At 43.5% G+C, this 17,296-nt stretch overlaps 1 protein-coding gene across 10 annotated transcripts in view; it reads left to right on the top strand.

Annotated features, from left to right (window-relative positions):
- Window positions 1–17,296, top strand: part of MIPOL1 (mirror-image polydactyly 1) — a 753,413-nt gene that overhangs the window by 306,476 nt on the left and 429,641 nt on the right. For all 10 annotated transcript variants that reach the window (XM_073608913.1, XM_073608905.1, XM_073608904.1 and 7 more), the window contains one exon: window positions 11,705–11,810. In XM_073608913.1, coding sequence (XP_073465014.1) covers window positions 11,705–11,810 — 106 coding nt within the window. The remainder of the gene's footprint in view (window positions 1–11,704; window positions 11,811–17,296) is intronic.

The following is a 17,296-nucleotide window of genomic DNA, read 5'->3' as shown; positions in this document are numbered from 1 at the left end:
TGTTAAACTGTAACTTATTGTCTGTGACTATACGAGTCACAGGAGTATGCAGTATAGAAAAATAGAGGGGGGTAATAGAGAAAGAAAAGGATAGAGGGGGTATAGAAGTCATCCAAGTGGAGGTAATACCTGATCATGGTGGGTCCTCCCGGAGATGCCATAGCCCCCAGACCCTGTTATGTGCCTCCATCCTGTCCTGTATTCTGGCCGTCATTTTCTCCATCAGTTCTACATCCTTAATTCTGGTGTAAAGATCCTCAGCAGAGGGCGGAATACAGCTTTTCCAGTGTAACGCTACAAGGCAGCGCGCTGCTGTGAGTACATGGCGTACTAATTTCTTGTATGGCTTGGGGAGTTTTAGCGGCGATAAGCCTAACAGGAAGAATTTTGGGGAAGCCTAGACATGCATTTCCAGAAGGTGAGCTAATAACTGCTGAACCGCTGTCCAGTATGGGGTTAATAATGGACAATTCCAATATATGTGTAGAAAAGTGCCCTTTGCTCCCCGGCATCACCAGCATTTATCAGAACTATTGGGGAAAATAGTGTGGATCACCTCTGGGGTCATGTACCAGAGTAGGAGAATTTTATAGGAATTCTCTTTGTATAATGTGCATATTGAGCTCTTTGCAGCTTGGGACCATATCGTCTGCCATTGTGTTATAGGGATTTCCTCATTGAGGATCTTCTCCCATTTAATCATATATGAATGTTTGCCTTGTTCTTCTAGGGAAAATGCATTCAAAATCTTATATATACCCGATATGAGGCCCTTCTGTGCAGTACCTGCTAAAATTATAGTTTCAAATGGAGATGGGGGGGGAGAATTGTAGATCAGGAGCTATAGTGAGTGCATAGTGTCGGATTTGCAGGTATCCATAGAATTCCTGTTTGGGGAGTTCGTATTTGGTCTGTAGGTCAGAAAATGTTAACAGTTTGCGTGTCCTGGGGTCCACCAAGTTCCCGAAGTGGAATAGGTTCCGGGATGTCCAAGAATGTGACATCTGGTAGGTGAGGCTATCTGGCACCTTAGGATTACAGACATAAGAGGTCAGAAGTGATTTATCTGATGACAGTCTGTGAGAGTGAGCCAATGTTTGCCACGTCCGTCTCAGTTGGGACATGGGACCCAGCAAACAATCAGGGGCTACATCCGCATTTGCACTCCACAGTAAATTATTCGGGTGTATGGGGGCTAGCCATATTTTTTCAATTTCTGTCCATTTATTATATGATTTGTGGATAAACCATGAGGCAACTGCTCGCAACTGAGCTGCTTGATCGTATTTGATAATGTTGGGGAACGCTAAACACCCCTCATTACATGACGCCATCATCACTGAGCTCGGTATCCTGTGTCTTTTGTAATTCCAAACATAATGGAGTAGTTCAGACTGGAGTTTTTTCAGGTGTTTGTATGGAACTGGAATGGGCAACGTTTGAAAGAGATATAGGAGCTTCGGGAGGATGGTCATTTTAATTGAAGCGATTCGTCCTAGTAGAGAAATATGATGTTTTTTCCACTGAAACAGTGAGGATCTAATGGAGCGGAAGAGAGGGTGGAAGTTTTCTTGATATAAAGTGTCAAATTTTGAGGTGATGTGGGTTCCCAGATACTTCAGAGCGGTCGATTTCCAAGTGTAGGGAAAGTTGGTTTTTAAAAGTGTGACCTCTGCTGCGGGGATATTAATAGGCAAAGCTTCTGACTTTGATGCGTTAATTTTATAACCCGAGAGAAGACGAAAGTGATCTAATTCTTCTCCGCCCCCACGCATCTCAGCCCGCAGCTGTGGTTTCCCTGTGGCCATGTTTGGACCTTTTTTTGTGCATTTCACGTGGCACAGCAGCCCAATTAAAATGTATGGGCTGCCGCACCTGAGCAAACGCAGGACACGCAGCCCGCACTAGTGTGAAGTGCGCCTAACACTCCCCTCCTCAAACTCTGACAATGCTGCTTCCCAAAGGTATTTGCTTTACTACATCATCCAGAATGCAGACATCCTAAGGAAGTTTGTTACTGCTTGGATCACCAGGTGAAATAAAGGTGAAAAAAGCCAAAAAAAAAGGAAAACAAATACAGCCACCACATCTAACAATTAGTAAACTGCAATATATTACATTTTTGTTTTGGGGTTTGATGCTGCTTTACGCAGGCAAATCTGATATATTAAAGCTGGAGGAAAATGGTACTGTTTTTCATATAGACAAATAAGATTTCATCTCATTAAAAAAAAGTAAGAAAACTCATTAGTTGCTGTAGATAAAAGGTTCTGCTTTGGCTCTGGTTTTCTTTGCTGTAATCCATATGGATCCCAGCACTGGGGGAAGGCCTCCACAGCTGAGGTTCCACCCGGGAGCTGATGGCAGCTGGTGAACCTGGGGCCAGAGCAGGCAAGAAGGGCAAAAATACACTACCCCTCTTGAGATGAGTGAGCAATTGGTGTTTCAGCAGCCTCTTGTGGTGCTGCCCAACTACTTGTGGTCTGGTTTTGACTTGTCTCGAGGGTAGTGTATTTTTGCCCTTCTTGCATGCTGCGGCCCCGGGTTCACCCATCGGCGTCCACTTCCAGGTGGAACCTCAGCTGTGGAGGTCCCCCCCCCCATGGGATCCTGGCTTTATTGACTAAGCTTTTGCCATTTTTTTGCAGCCACATTTTTGATCTATCTATACACTCCTCACATTTTTGTAAATATTTTATTATATCTTTTCATGTGACAACACTGAAGAAATGACACTTTGCTACAATGTAAAGTAGTGAGTGTACAGCTTATATAACAGTGTAAATGTGCTGTCCCCTCAAAATAACTCAACACACAGCCATTAATGTCTAAACCGCTGGTAACAAAAGTACACTCCTAAGTGAAAATATCCAAATTGGGCCCAATTAGCCATTTTCACTCTCCGGTGTCATGTGACTCGTTAGTGTTACAAGGTCTTAGGTGTGAATGAGGAGCAGGTGGGTTAAATTTTGTGTTATCGCTCTCACTTTCTCATACTGGTCACTGGAAGTTCAACATGGCACCTTATGGCAAAGAACTGAGGATCTGAAAAAAAAGAAGTGTTGCTCTACATAAATATAGCCTAGGCTATAAGAAGATTGCCAATACCCTGCAACTGAGCTGCAAAATAGTGGCCGAGACCATACAGCGGTTTAACAGGGCAGGTTCCACTCGGAACAGGCCTCGCCCTTGGTTGACCAAAGAAGTTAGGTGCACATGCTCAGCATCATATCCAGAGGTGGTCTTTGGGAAATAGACGTATGAGCACTGCCAGCATTGCTGCAGAGGTTGAAGGGGTGGGGGGGTCAGCCTGTCAGCACTCAGACCATACACCACATACTGCATCAAATTGGTCTGCATGGCTGTTGTCACAGAAGGAAGCCTCTTCTAAAGATGATGCACAAGAAAGCCTGCAAACAGTTTGCTGAAGACAAGCAGACTAAGGACATGGATTACTGGAACCATGTCCTGTGGTCTGATGAGACCAAGATAAACTTATTTGGTGCAGATGGTGTCAAGCGTGTGTGGCACCAACCAGGTGAGGAGTACAAAATCTTGCCTACAGTCCAGCATGGTGGTAGGAGTGTCATGGTCTAGGGCTGCATGAGTGCTGCCAAAAAAGGGACGCTACAGTTCATTGAGGGAACCATGAATGCCAATGTGTACTGTGACATACTGAAGCAGAGCATGATCCCCTCCCTTCGGAGACTGGGCCGCAGGGCAGTATTCCAACATGATAACGACCCCAAACACACCCCCAGGAAGACCGCTGCCTTGCTAAAGAAGCTGAGGGTAAACGTGATGGACTGGCCAAGCATGTCTCCAGACCTAAACCCTATTGAGCATCTGTGGGGCATCCTCAAATGGAAGGTGGAGGAGCGCGAGGTCATTTACATCCACCAGCTCCGTTATGTCGTCATGGAGGAGTGGAAGAGGACTCCAGTGGCAACCTGTGAAGCTCTGGTGAACTCCATGCCCAAGAGGGTTAAGGCAGTGCTGGAAAAATAATGATGGCCACACAAAATATTGACACCGTGAGCCCAATTTGGACATTTTCACTTAGGGGTGTACTCACTTTTGTTGCTAGCAGTTTAGACATTAATGGCTGTGTGTTGAGTTATTTTGAAGGGGCAGCAAATGTACACTGTTATACAAGCTGTGCACTCACTACCTTACATTGTAGCAAAGTGTAATTTCTTCAGTGTTGCCACATGAAAAGATATAATAAAATATTTACAAAAATGTGAGGGGTGTACTCACTTTTGTGAGATACTGTATGTACACAAAGTTCAACCTTGGCTGTCTCCTGAGGAAGTGGGCATTGTCCCACGAAACATAGAGATTACAGCTCCTAAGTATTAGGAATCTAATGCTGTTGCAATGTTTACACACCAATTATAGCAATATATATGTACACTGTTGAGATGTGTTTTATGATGATACAACCAATACTGAACTTTTTTTTTATGTATTATAACACACATTTTGTATTTTGTTTATATTTTGTGAATTACTTTACTCGGCATCACTCAGCAAAGTCCTATGGGTAAAATTTTTCTTGATTTTACTGAATATTGGGGACTGAGTGTTGCCTTGGTCTGAGCACAGGTGGCCTTTTTCTCTATTTGTTTGTATCCAGTAGACTTTCTAGTAGACAACGTAGCCAGAGTCCTCCTTCGTATCTTTATCCTACGTGCCTCTTCTCTTACAAACTTTCATAGTGTTGTTCCCGCCTAGATTATTGGTTTGATAGCTTGTCATCTCTTTGTCCAGAATAGAAAGATATTAGACCAGCATATGTGTTAACCAATTTTACAGATATTATCACTTTGACAGAAGGTAGGTCATTCAGGCCATAAACCAACCCTCGTTCTGCATGAAAGCAAGTGTCATAAACCGCATATTTTCTTATTGTCTTCTCGTCTCATTATGAAACTAAGGATGCCTTCTTCATTGCTTTCCTTGGCTCGCAAATTTATAACGGCCTATACGTGTTTTGACTTTACAGTGAGTTCTGTTATTGTAGCATTCCTGACAAGACTAGAAGCTATTGCTGCCTGTAACTGGTTCCAACACTAATAATGTTATACAAAGAGCTAATAGACAACTATTGTTATTTATCTTTATTCATGCTCCAGTTGTCGCTTTCAACTTTTACATCTTCCTGGTGCAAGTTTCTAGGTTATCGCAATGGGTGTGAGAGGATAGCAGCAGCTATAAAATGCCAGCCTGCTGATTAGATTCTAGGTGTGATCTTATCGGTCCTGTATGTGCCACCTGACATAGCTTATTGCTGCACATAAGCACCTGGCTGAAATTCCCCACCCTTTCCTCCTTACTTACTGTTTCCGAACCCAATGATTAACACTAATATTATTCTGTATCATATCAGTCACTTGTGAAAAATCATTGAATCATAACACGGAATACCTGAGTAATACATTTCTTATAGAGGTGTGACTGGCGCCATAGGCTTCCACAGTGTGATAACTGGCTAAAACTATAACTCCAAATTTTTTATATTAAATGGCAATATAGTAAAAGAAATTAAGCTTGAAGTGATATTAACATCTCTTTTTTTTTGTTAAAAATAACAAACATACCTGCTCTGTGTAGTGGTTTTGCACAGAGTAGCCTCCTCTGCTTGGGTCCATCTTTGGCGCTCCTGGCCCTCCCCCCTTTTGAGTGCCCCCACAGCAAGCAGCTTGCTATGGGGGCACCCGAGCCGAGCTGCAACCCCGTGTGTCCATTCAGATTCAGAGCCCCGGCCTGGCCCAGCCCCCTCTCTGTCCTCATTGGCTCACTGACTTTTAAAAGCAGCAGGAGCCAATGGCGCTTTGTTGCTGTCTCAGCCAATGAGGAGGGAGAGTCCCTGACAGCCAAGTCTCTCGTGCAACATTGCTGGATCGAGATGGGGCTCAGGTAAGTATATGGGGGCTGAGGAGGGCTGCTGCACACTGAAGGCCTTCTGCCTTTAAAACCACTTCAAAGTGTTACTAAACCCAGGACCCTGCATTCACTATATCTGGTCTCCCACAGTACACAGAACATGGAGGTGCAATTATTTTAGTAAATATAAACTGCTAAATACCTTTTATCATCAGCAGTATATAGCAGTCTTGTAACTTCTGTCAGGATCTGGTTAAAGCTTGTAAGTGGAGTTTTCTTTCTCCTCTGACTGTCCTATGAGACTGCAGGACCCCTGTTCTTCTGTCTGGACAGTGCTGATTGGCCCTGTGCCGAACACATGCACACTCCCAAGAAAAAAGAAAAAGTAAAAACTGTCTAGCAATACACACCAAACTGAGCATGTGCAGCTTTCCCACAAGGCTCTGTTCTATCAGCAGAAAGATTGGGGACCGTGGAAGAAGGGGAGGATCAGAGAAGACAGGATCAAACAGTCTTTTTTACACAATATAAACAAAGAGGAGGAAAAGAGCGCACGGCTGCCCTAGTGTAAAACTGTTTATTAGACAATTGATAAAAGTTTTCCATAGATTGCACTCACTTACTTGGAAGTACAAGTAAAGGCATGTAGTGCTCATGTTCTCCTCTCCTGGATGGCCCCTGTAAAGTATGCCAATGAACAAGGAACATCCAATCTCCTCAAAGCCGGTTGGCAGCTCACAAGCCACCCGGACCTGCACATGCGCCCGGACCAGCCAGCGTGCGCTGAGATGATCACACCTACTGCGGGGGGAGAGCCGATGGAGACAGAGAGACAGAGCAGTGTGTCAGCCTGCAGGGTTGCTATGATAATGCATTTCAGAGGCGTGGCCTCCCTTATCAAGTCACGCCCATACCTCACGTGTACAGCTATTTATTGGGAGTTGCATCACCTCCCCATTCCTCCCATCCTAAATGGGCCATACCAAAAGAGGAAAAAAAACAAAAAACAACATGTAAATAGCAGCAGATGGGGCTAATAGCAACCTTATCTCAACTATATTATTAAAAACAATTACACACACAGAAGACTTTACATGTAGAGATGATTGTACGCTAAAAAATCATCTAATAAATTTGTATAATAAATTCATAATCAAAAGGCATATATTAAATCATATCAATTTATATTAATTTTAGATGAGATAGATAAGTAAAATAAATTGAAATACATGAAAATAAAAACTAGAAATAAAATGATTAAGGGCTCTTTCACATGGGGCGGATCAGTGATGATCCGCCCCGTGAATATCCGCTTGCTCAGCGGGGATCGCTCCGCCGATCCCCGCTGAGCAGGAAAATGACAGGTCCGTCGCTGCACACTGTGCAGCGACGGACCTGTCAGAGCTCCGCTCTCCCCTATGGGGGATCGGATGATGACGGACCGTAGAGTCCGTCGTCACCCGATCCGATCCGAAAACGGATGGAAAAGTAGGTTTTTCCTCCGTTACACTTTTTTGGATCGGAGCGGGTCGGATGTCAGCGGACATGTCACCGCTGACATCCGACGCTCCATAGATGTCTATGGAGGGTCCGTTCAGGTCTGCCTAAAAAACTGACAGGCGGACCTGAACGGAGAGTCCGTGTGAAAGAGGCCTAATAATAATAGTAAAAAAATGAATAAAATGACATAAAATAAACCAAAATAACAGTAACCATAAAATCAGTTAGAGGTATATATCTATACAGTCCCTGACAAAAGTCTTGTCGCTTCTCTATTTTGTAGAAACTCCTGCTATTAACCTGACTTTTAATTAATCAATTGGTGTTAGAAATAGCTCATATGAAAAGCTAAAGCCCTCCAAAATGATGTTTAATGCACTGAGATAAATTAGTTTCACTGAAAAAAGATTTATCATTTAATCAAGACAGACAGGTCAAATTTTGGCAAGACAAAAGTTTTGTCGCCTATACAGAAATTGAACAACTTTACTGAACATCCAAAAATATGTCAGCAAATTAAGTAGTGGTGCTGTGAGATCCAAATTTAATATATTGTATGACTTCCATGAGCTTGAAGGACAGCATCCATGCGGTTGGGCTAGGATTCATACAATTTATTGATGAAGTCATCAGGAATAGCAAAGAAAACAGTCTTGCATGCCTCCCAGAGTTCATCAATATTCTTTGGTTTCGTCTTCCATGCTTCATCTTTCATCCTACACCACATATGCTCAATGATGTTCATGTCTGGTGACTGGGCTGGCCAATCCTGGAGCATCTTGATCTTCTTTGCCTTAAGGAACTTTGATGTGGAGATGGAAGTATGCGATGGAGCACCATCCTGCTGCAAAATTTGGCCTTTTTTATGGTTGGGAATATAAGAGGTAGCGAAGATTTCTTGGTATTTTAGACTATTGATTTTGCCTTCCACCCTGCAGATCCCTCGCACACCCCCATACTGGATGTAACCCCAGACCATGATTTTGCCTCCACCAAACTTCACTGTTTTCTGGGTAAATCTCGGCTCCATGCGGGTTCCAGTAGGTCTTCTGCAATATTTGCGGCGACTGTGGTGTAATTCAACATAAGATTCTTCTGAAAAATCCACCTTCTGCCACTTTTCCAGAGTCCATTCTTTTAGCAGGCTGTGGCCCTTGGCAAATGCCACACGGTTTTTCAATTGTCTTTTGTTTAGTGCTGGCTTATGGGCACTGATTCGACCATGGAGGCCATTTCGAGACAGAATCCGACAAACTGTTCTGGTTGACACAGGGACTTCAGGTGACCAGGTCTCGTGGAGCTCTGCTGCAGTGGAAAATGGGCTGGCCTTGGATTTTCGAGCCAACAAACGGTCCTCTCGAGCAGTTGTCTTGCGTGGTCGGCCTAACCTGGCCTTGTCCAAAATGTCTCCAGTCTCTTCAAATCTTTTTTTTATCCTCTGAACGCTGAGACACATTGAAGGTGTCTGCCACATCAGCAGTGGATCTGGTCTTCAGCCTCTTGATAATCAACACTTTAGTCTCCGGGTGAATCTTAGGCATATTTGCAGAGGTCTAGTTGCAGTTGAGAAGGTCTAGTGTACTGGTGTTCTTTTTATACACACCTGAGACCTAATTGATCCATTATTAGTCACAGGTGAAGCTCATATAACAAGGCGACAACACTTATGTCTTGGCAAAAATTGACTCAATGGGCTTTACCAAGCTGTAAATATTAGAATGCTTTTTGTCAGTTTTGTTTTCAACTGAAACATTATTACAAAAGCTGTTGGAATTAAAATGACCCATTTCTTGTAACAAAATCTTGATTAGAAATATATTTTAGCAGCACTTCAGGTCAATTTGTACACAAGCGACAAGACTTTTGTCAGGGACTGTGTATATATATATATATCTATATAGATATATAGATATATATATATATATATATATATCTCTATCTAATATATATATATATATATATATATATATATGACTAATAGAAGAACAACCCTGATTTCGGTATGTCTGATCCTGGCTGATGGGCCACACCACCAATAACCAGTTATTAATATGACCAACACCTAATCATGGGAGAAACTACAGTATCTGAGTACCTGACGACCTAGATTAAAGTGCTGATCTCCGGTTCCTCGTTTAAGCCATCGGGAGACATCGTATTCAAAGGAAAAATTCAAAATGTCTTCTGCATGCACAAACAGGAAACCCTTTCTCCCTCTGGGAGTAACATGGGTATGGCTTCAATGCCAAAAAGTTCCAAACCCCCTGTACTACCACCATGTACTCGACAAAAATGCAGAGGGACACTATGCTTGTCCGTTTCCTGTTTAATAAATCGCTGATGTTTACCAAACCTAGTATGCATGGTTCGCTCTGTCCTGCCTACATAAAAGTGACCACATGGGAAACCCTGCACTCTGTACATAGCACACCCCTGAACTCTGCACTCCGTATGCAGCACACTCCTAATCCCTGCTATCTGTGCATAACACACAACTAAACCATACACTCTGTACATAGCGCACCCCTAAACCCTGCACTCTGTACACAGCACACCCCTGAGCTCTATATGCAACACACTCCTAAACCCATCTATCTGCACATAGTGCACCCCTAAGCCCTGCACTCTGTACACAGCACACCCCTGAACTCTGTACGCAACACACTCCTAAACCCTGCTATCTGTGCATAGCGCACTCCTAAACCCTGCACTCTGTACACAGCACATTGCTGAACACTGCACTCTGCACTGTGCATAGGACAGGCCTGGTACTGCACTCTGTACATAGTGCTTCCACTGAACCCTGTGCTCTGTATATAACACATAGTCTAGTCCTGAACTCTGTACTTAATGCACTCCTGAACCCTGCGCTCTGTACATCAGGGGTCTTCAAACTATGGCCCTCCAGTTGTTCAGGAACTACAATTCCCATCATGCCTAGTCATGTCTGTGAATGTCAGAGTTTTACAATGCCTCATGGGATGTGTAGTTCTGCAACAGCTGGAGGGCCGTAGTTTGAGGATCCCTGCTGTACATAGTGCACCCCACATACAACAGCCCTTTGAGGGCAGCCATACTGCTGATGTGGCCCATGAGGACATTGAGTTTGACACCCCTGTTTTATAAGATTGTACCCTATAGCAGTGGTTCTCAACCTCAGTCCTCAAGTACCCCCAACAGTACATGTTTGCAGATATTTCTTCGTCTTGCACAGGTGCTTTAAATCAGAGTCAATGGCTTGGTATTTTGGACAGCTATTTTATCTAAGAGAAATTCCCAAAACATGGCCTGTTGGGGGTACTTGAGGACTGAGGTTGAGAACCACTGCCCTATAGGACCAATTTACATGTTAACATTGTTTAGCACAGCAGAAAAAAAAAATAGATTGTGCAATAAACTGTTGTTTATAACTTTTTTTTCCAATTTTTTATTGCGTGTTGGAACTGTAGGTATTATAAGATTTTGAATTGGGTGACCAGTAAATCTACTTATCCCTTTGTCAATTTGGGCTGCTTCTAATGCTGTATGGTGGAGTTTTCTGTCTCTCTGTAGGAGGATGGGTAGGGTCAGGTGGTCCTGCTGTGTTGGATGGTGACATTGGTCACTTAGAGGAGCATATGCTTACATAGATCTGTTTTACTAAACTGCTGACTACACTAGAGGAATTAGATCATTGTCACCCATTCACAGGAAGAGTTGCCATGACAGGGATTCAATCAGGATCATCATGACATAGCAGGCTTGTTTTTTTATTTCCAGTGGTTTACTGATGCAGACACGCTTCTTAACATGTTGAAATACTAATCTCATCTGGAATTGTAATTTAAAGGAATACAGTGCGGTGTACTACTTTTGGCACCTATCATTTGTGAGCTGGAGTATCCTTTTAAGGCTCACGGTTACACAGCTGTAGTAGTAATAACCAGATGTCAGCATAAACAGAATCAACACATTAGCAAAGAGTTTCTGATCCTTGCACGTTAGAGGCATACCCTGATTTTGCCAAACGTATCTACCTGCCACAAACGGAGGTAAGTCCTGCATGCACACAACTGCACAATGGAATAGCCACCAGAAGATCCATTAGTTGTAATTGTCTTGATTTTTCATTTAGCAGAGGCCAAATCTTTGCCAGGGAAACTGCTAGCTTTACATAATACTAAACATTTACATTATAAACTAAACACACAATGTGTTGGAATAGCAGCGTTGTCTGCTTTAAAGAAGTGTGGGGATAGATAATGTCAATAGAAAGGTTGCAGAGCCTGTTTTTATTGTCATACATTGATCGCTGGGCTTCCCTGTGTATTCTTAGCTGCAGGAAACCTTGATGAGTCGAGAGAAGGATCTGGACACCCTGAAGTTAGATGCAGAACTGCTGGAACAAGCCACGCAGGCCCGGATCGCTGAGAAAACTGCAGGTAACACAAAGCCTTTACGTGGTGGATGAGGCATGAGGTTGCACAAGTGACGTGGCTGACTTAGCTTTATTTGCTCAGGGAGGGGAAGGAATGACTTTCCTTTCCTGAACTTTTTGTTTGGCGGTTTGGAAGTGCTTGTATGGCTCTGCGATGAAGATCCTGGTACTGGTATTAGTGAGGACTCTACCTTCATTCAGGCTGATTTGGGCATTAAGCGTCTTGTTAGCACCATGTCAATCCAATCACAAAGAGCTTGTTTGTTTAGCTGGTCGGTCTTGAACAAACAGAGCAGCAGAGAGGAGGGAGAGCGAAGAAATAGCAGCTTGTATTGTGCACCAGGGATCTTACACATCACTTTCTGACTCTGTACCATTAGGGTGACACTCCAGGCAGAAAAGAAATTAATGTTCCCTAGCTCCATGGAAATTCGTTATCTGTGTAGCTAGTGCTTGGCTCTGTTGATGTCTCTAAGGCTGGACATACCCTTCAGCCCCAAAAAGTTGATTTAAAGGTTAAGTGAGCCCAGTAGGAAATTATCAGCCGAACAGTAACTGCATCCTATAAAGGTGCACTCACAGTTCGGCACTGCCATTGTGTTCATGGATGCCACCGGTACTTAAATACAATAGCAGGCAGGGGGAGTCCTCCATCCAGGCTATTAGTATGGATGGGGGAATCCATTCATGGCTACCTTTAGGCTATATACCTTTTACTATCCCATTCTCTGATCTTCTGATCCCACACGTATTTATTTAGGTGTCTCAATGCTTCTAAACTCTTCTTGACCTTTGTGTTTCATTGCATTTTATATGACATTATTATAGCTGCAAATAGGAGATCGTTTCAATCATCCCTGATCTACCTGTTCTTCCTATATAAACAGCTAGCACAGGCACTCCTACTGTCAGCTGGGATTGAAATGTCAGCTGATGTGCCAGACATGGTAGGAATTTGGTTTTAGGAAATTACACTTATAACTGCAGCGACTGTTGGTAGTAGAAACATGCCTGCTTAAAAAAAAAAAAATCTTGCTCAATTCAGTTACTCAATACAATCATTTTTTTTTATAACCGCCTATATTTTCAGCAATGACAGCCAGTGAGAGCTGCAAATTAATCTCAATTTGCTGTAAATAACATATATGTTAATATGAACTGAGCTGAAAGTGGTAGTAAATTGGCTAAAAAAAATCTGGCCCCCTGCAGGTTTATGCCATAATGGGCTAGTATTCATAATATACACATAGTAATACATAGTATTCACTGCATACTTTCCCCCCAGGACAAACTTGCCTTTCAAATGAAGCCATGCAACCAGGGGTTTTCCATCTTCACCCGGTCTGCTTTTGGGGTTTGCATGCAGGCTTTTTTTTTACGGCCTGGCCGCAATACTGTCACTCCTGCGGATGTGCATGGGAGTCACGAAAGCAGCAAGGCTCTCTGCTTTCCACAGCACACTGTGGATTTACTAAAACTGGAGAGTGCAAAATCTGGTGCAGCTGTACATGGGAGCCAATCATTTTCTAATTGTTCAATTAATAAAAAAACCTTGAAGCTGATCGGGCAGAGCTGCACCAGATTTTGCACTCTTCAGTTTTAGTAAATCAACCCCTGTGTGCCCTGATTGCAGAACATCACTGTGCATGTGACAGTGACGTCATCGGCTATTGCAGATGTGAATATCTCCTAAACAGTGCACTTTTAGGAGATATTCATTGTATCTACAAGTTACCTTTATTGTAAGCTTACCTGTAGGTACAAGTTCATATACCGCTACTACCGCTTAAAGGTGTCCTGTAATTTACTGTTGATTGATGTTTTTTCTTTTTAACCCACTAAAGCCGCGTACACACGAGCGGAATGTCCGACAGAAAAAGTTTGACGGAAGCTTTTTCATCGTATATTCCGATCATGTGTAGGCCTCATCTGACTTTTTTTTTTGTAAATTCTGACAGACCTAGAAATAGAACATGTTCTAAATATTTCCGACTGAACCAATTCCTATCAGGAAAACCACTCGTCTGTATGCTGTTCCGACGTACCAAAAATGACGCATGCTCTGAAGCAAGTACGAGACAAAGCTATTGGCTACTGGCTATTGAACTTCCTTTTTCTAGTCCCGTCGTACATGTTGTACGTCACCGCGTTCTGGCCGGTCGGACTTTGGTTTGACCATGTGTAGGCAAGACAGCTTGAATGGAATTCCATTGGAGTTCCGTCGGAGAAACCTTTGTGGGTTTACTCCGATGGCAAAACCGGTCGTGTGTATGAGGCATTAGGGGCCAATTTATAAAACAACAGTGTGTCCTCACCAGGGCCATAGAAAGAAAAAAAATCTTTGAACAAATTTTTAAAGCACAGTAGTGCAGTATGCACCTTTCGCTTTGCTTTCTTTGGGATTTTGAAACAGATAAATCCCATTCATTTTAATGAACAGGAAGTGCCAGGAATAGGAAACCAGTCCCTTGACTTTGAGAGGCTCTCCTCCTATCACAGAGTATTGTCTGCAGTGTTCATACCCCCTGATCAATAGAGAGCTGTAGTTGTGACCTAGCTGAGGTTGTGTCATTCTGCTGGAAGACGGACTGCTGCTCTCACACACTGCGTCCTTCAGCACGCTGCCGGGGAAGGGGCGTTTAGGGAGTCGCTGGAGACATTTAAAGACTACTTTTTATGTACCATCGGTTCATCTGTAAAAAGGGGCTTCAAAGTGTTACTAAACCCACAACAGTAAAATCGGTCTGTATATGCAGTAAAGCATGCTTGTTATATTCACTGTAAAACCTAAGGGGTTAATCCTCTGCATTGTGTAAAAAGGCTGTTTGATCCTGTCTACTCTGCTTCTCCACCTCTTCCACAGTCCCCAATCCAACTCCTGATAGAACAGAGGCTAGGGGACAAGCTGCACATGCTCAGTTTGGTGTGTATTGCTAGAGAGTTTTTTTTCTTTTTCTTGGGAGAGTGCATGTGATCAGCACAGGGCCAATCACCACTGTTCAGACATAAGGTCAGGGGTCCTGCAGCCTGATAGGACAGTCATAGCAGAATGAAAACTCCTCCTACAGTCTTTAACCAGACACTGATAGAAGTCACACGACTGCTCTAACTGCTGATGAAAAATGGTATTTAGCAGTTTATATTTGCTAAAACTATTGCATTTCCATGTTCTGTGTACTGTGGGAAACCAGATAAACTGAATGCAGGGTCCTGGGTTTAGTAACACTTTAACCCACTTGAGGACCAAGCGCCACAGTTATACTGTGGCAGGTTGGCTCCCCTGGGCGAGCGTTGTCGGCCGCTTTAAGAGCACTAGGGGGCGCACGATGACGGAGCCGATGCACATGCCCAGCTGCCGCGATGTCCGCCGGGCACCCGCGATCGTTCCTGAGAGAGACAGACTGGAGGTCTGTTAATGTGAATAGACATCTCCGTTCTGTCAGGGGAGAGGAGACTGATCTGTTCCCACTGCTTAGAAACAACGATGGGTCTCCTCCTCCAGGCAGTCCCATCCCCCCCCAGTTAAAAACACTCCCTAGGACACAGGTTTAACCCCTTGATCGCCCCCTAGTGTTAACCCCTTCCGTGTCAGTGACATTTATACAGTAATCGGTGGCTATTTTTAGCTCTGATCGCTGTATAAATGTCACTGGTCCCAAAAAAGTGTCCGAACTGTCCGCCACAATGTCGCAGTCCCCCTATGAATCGCAGATTGCCGCCATTACTAGTAGAAAAAAAAATAATACTAAAAATGCCATAAATCTATCCCCTATTTTGTAGACGCTATAACTTTTTTGCAAACCAATCAATATACGCTTATTGTGATTTATTTTACCAAAAATATGTAGAAGAATACATATTGGCCTAAACTGAGGAAGAAATTTAAAAAAAAAAAAAATTGGGGGGGATATTTATTATAGCAAAAAGTAAAAAAAAAATCATTGTTTTTTTTTTTTTTCTAAATTGCCGATCTTTTTTGTTTATAGCGCAAAAAATAAAAATCAGAGGTGATCAAATGCCACCAAAAGAAAGCTCTATTTGTGGGAAAAAAAAGGTCAAAAATGTCAATTTCATTTGGGTACAGCGTCGCACGACCGTGCAATTGTCAGTTAAAGTGACGCAGTGCCGTATCACAAAACAATGGCCTGGTGATTAAGGCGGCAAATCTTCTGGTCCTTAAGTGGTTAAGGTTGGGTTAAGGTTTTAGGAAGTTAAGTATTACACTGCATCCTAGGACAAAAGTAGAGCGATAAATGCTTATTGCTGTTGCAACCCCAAAATTCCTGCCCACTACTGATCAATACAGGGCTGTTCTGATGATAATGTTTTGACACTTCTCAATAGTGCCAAAGCTTACCTGCCCCTTCCTGCACCCTACACATACCTACTGGCCAGTCAGGCAGCCCACCATAGTGATGGTCCAGTATAAATGTGTGAGGAGGACTGGAGCTAGCAACAACCTCCAACATTACCTGAAAGTTTTAGAGCTGTCCCTATCAGAACGACATGGCATTCCAGTTCTTTATTGAATACAAACTCAATTATTACATTATTGTGCTTTCTGTTGGCCAAATGCTCCCGGACCTGCGCATTGTATATGGCACTGCATCTGTTAGAAATGACCAGATCTAGAATGCTTTTCATATACCGTATTTATCGGCGTATAACATGCGCCGGCGTATAACACACACCCCAAGTTTAGGAGGGAATTTTAAGGAAAAAAACTTTTAGGAGGGAAGTTTAAGGGGAAAAAAGCGTAATTTAAATTCCCATCAATGCAGCCTTGCCCAGTGTCCATCTGCAGCCTTGTCAGTGTCAGTGAAGCCTTCTCATTGCAGCCTTGTCAGTGCAGCCTTGCCCCAGTGCAGCCTTGCAGCCATGTCAGTGCAGCCTTGTTAGTGCAGCCTTCCCCAGTGTCCATTGCAGCCTTGCCCCAGTGTAGCCTTGTCAGTGCAGCCTTGCCCCAGTGTAGCTTTGTCAGTGCAGCCTTGCCCCAGTGCAGCCTTGCACAGATTTAAATATGGCGCCACGGAGGGACTCGGCGGAGCAGAGCAAACACCACCAAGATCGCAGGGGCTGGGCGGAGCCGAGATACACATAGCCGAGTGTACTCGGCTCTTCACAGCTCCGCTCACAGTCACGCCCAGTCCCGCCCTATGATGGACATAACACAGGTCCAATAGCGGGACTGGGCGTGACTGTGAGCGGAGCCGAGAAGAGCCGAGTACACTCGGCTTTGTGTATCTCGGCGCGAACGCTCCGCTCACAATCAGCGGAGATTGGCAGGGGATCAGAGTATAATACGCACCCACGATTTCCCCCTGATTTTAAGGGGAAAAAAGTGCGTGTTATACGCCGATAAATACGGTAGTTGGTATAGTTGCCATTTGTTGAAAATAAATGTGAACCCTCCCTTGTAATACAACCCATTCGGTTTAAAATAGAAATGCAAGTTAAAACATTTGTGCATAGATATATAAAAAAAATTTA

The sequence above is a fragment of the Aquarana catesbeiana genome, linkage group LG13 (genome assembly GCF_042186555.1).
Source record: "Aquarana catesbeiana isolate 2022-GZ linkage group LG13, ASM4218655v1, whole genome shotgun sequence".
NCBI lineage: Eukaryota > Metazoa > Chordata > Amphibia > Anura > Ranidae > Aquarana > Aquarana catesbeiana.
Note: the sequence above shows the minus strand (reverse complement) of the source record. Positions and strands in the feature narration are given on the sequence as shown.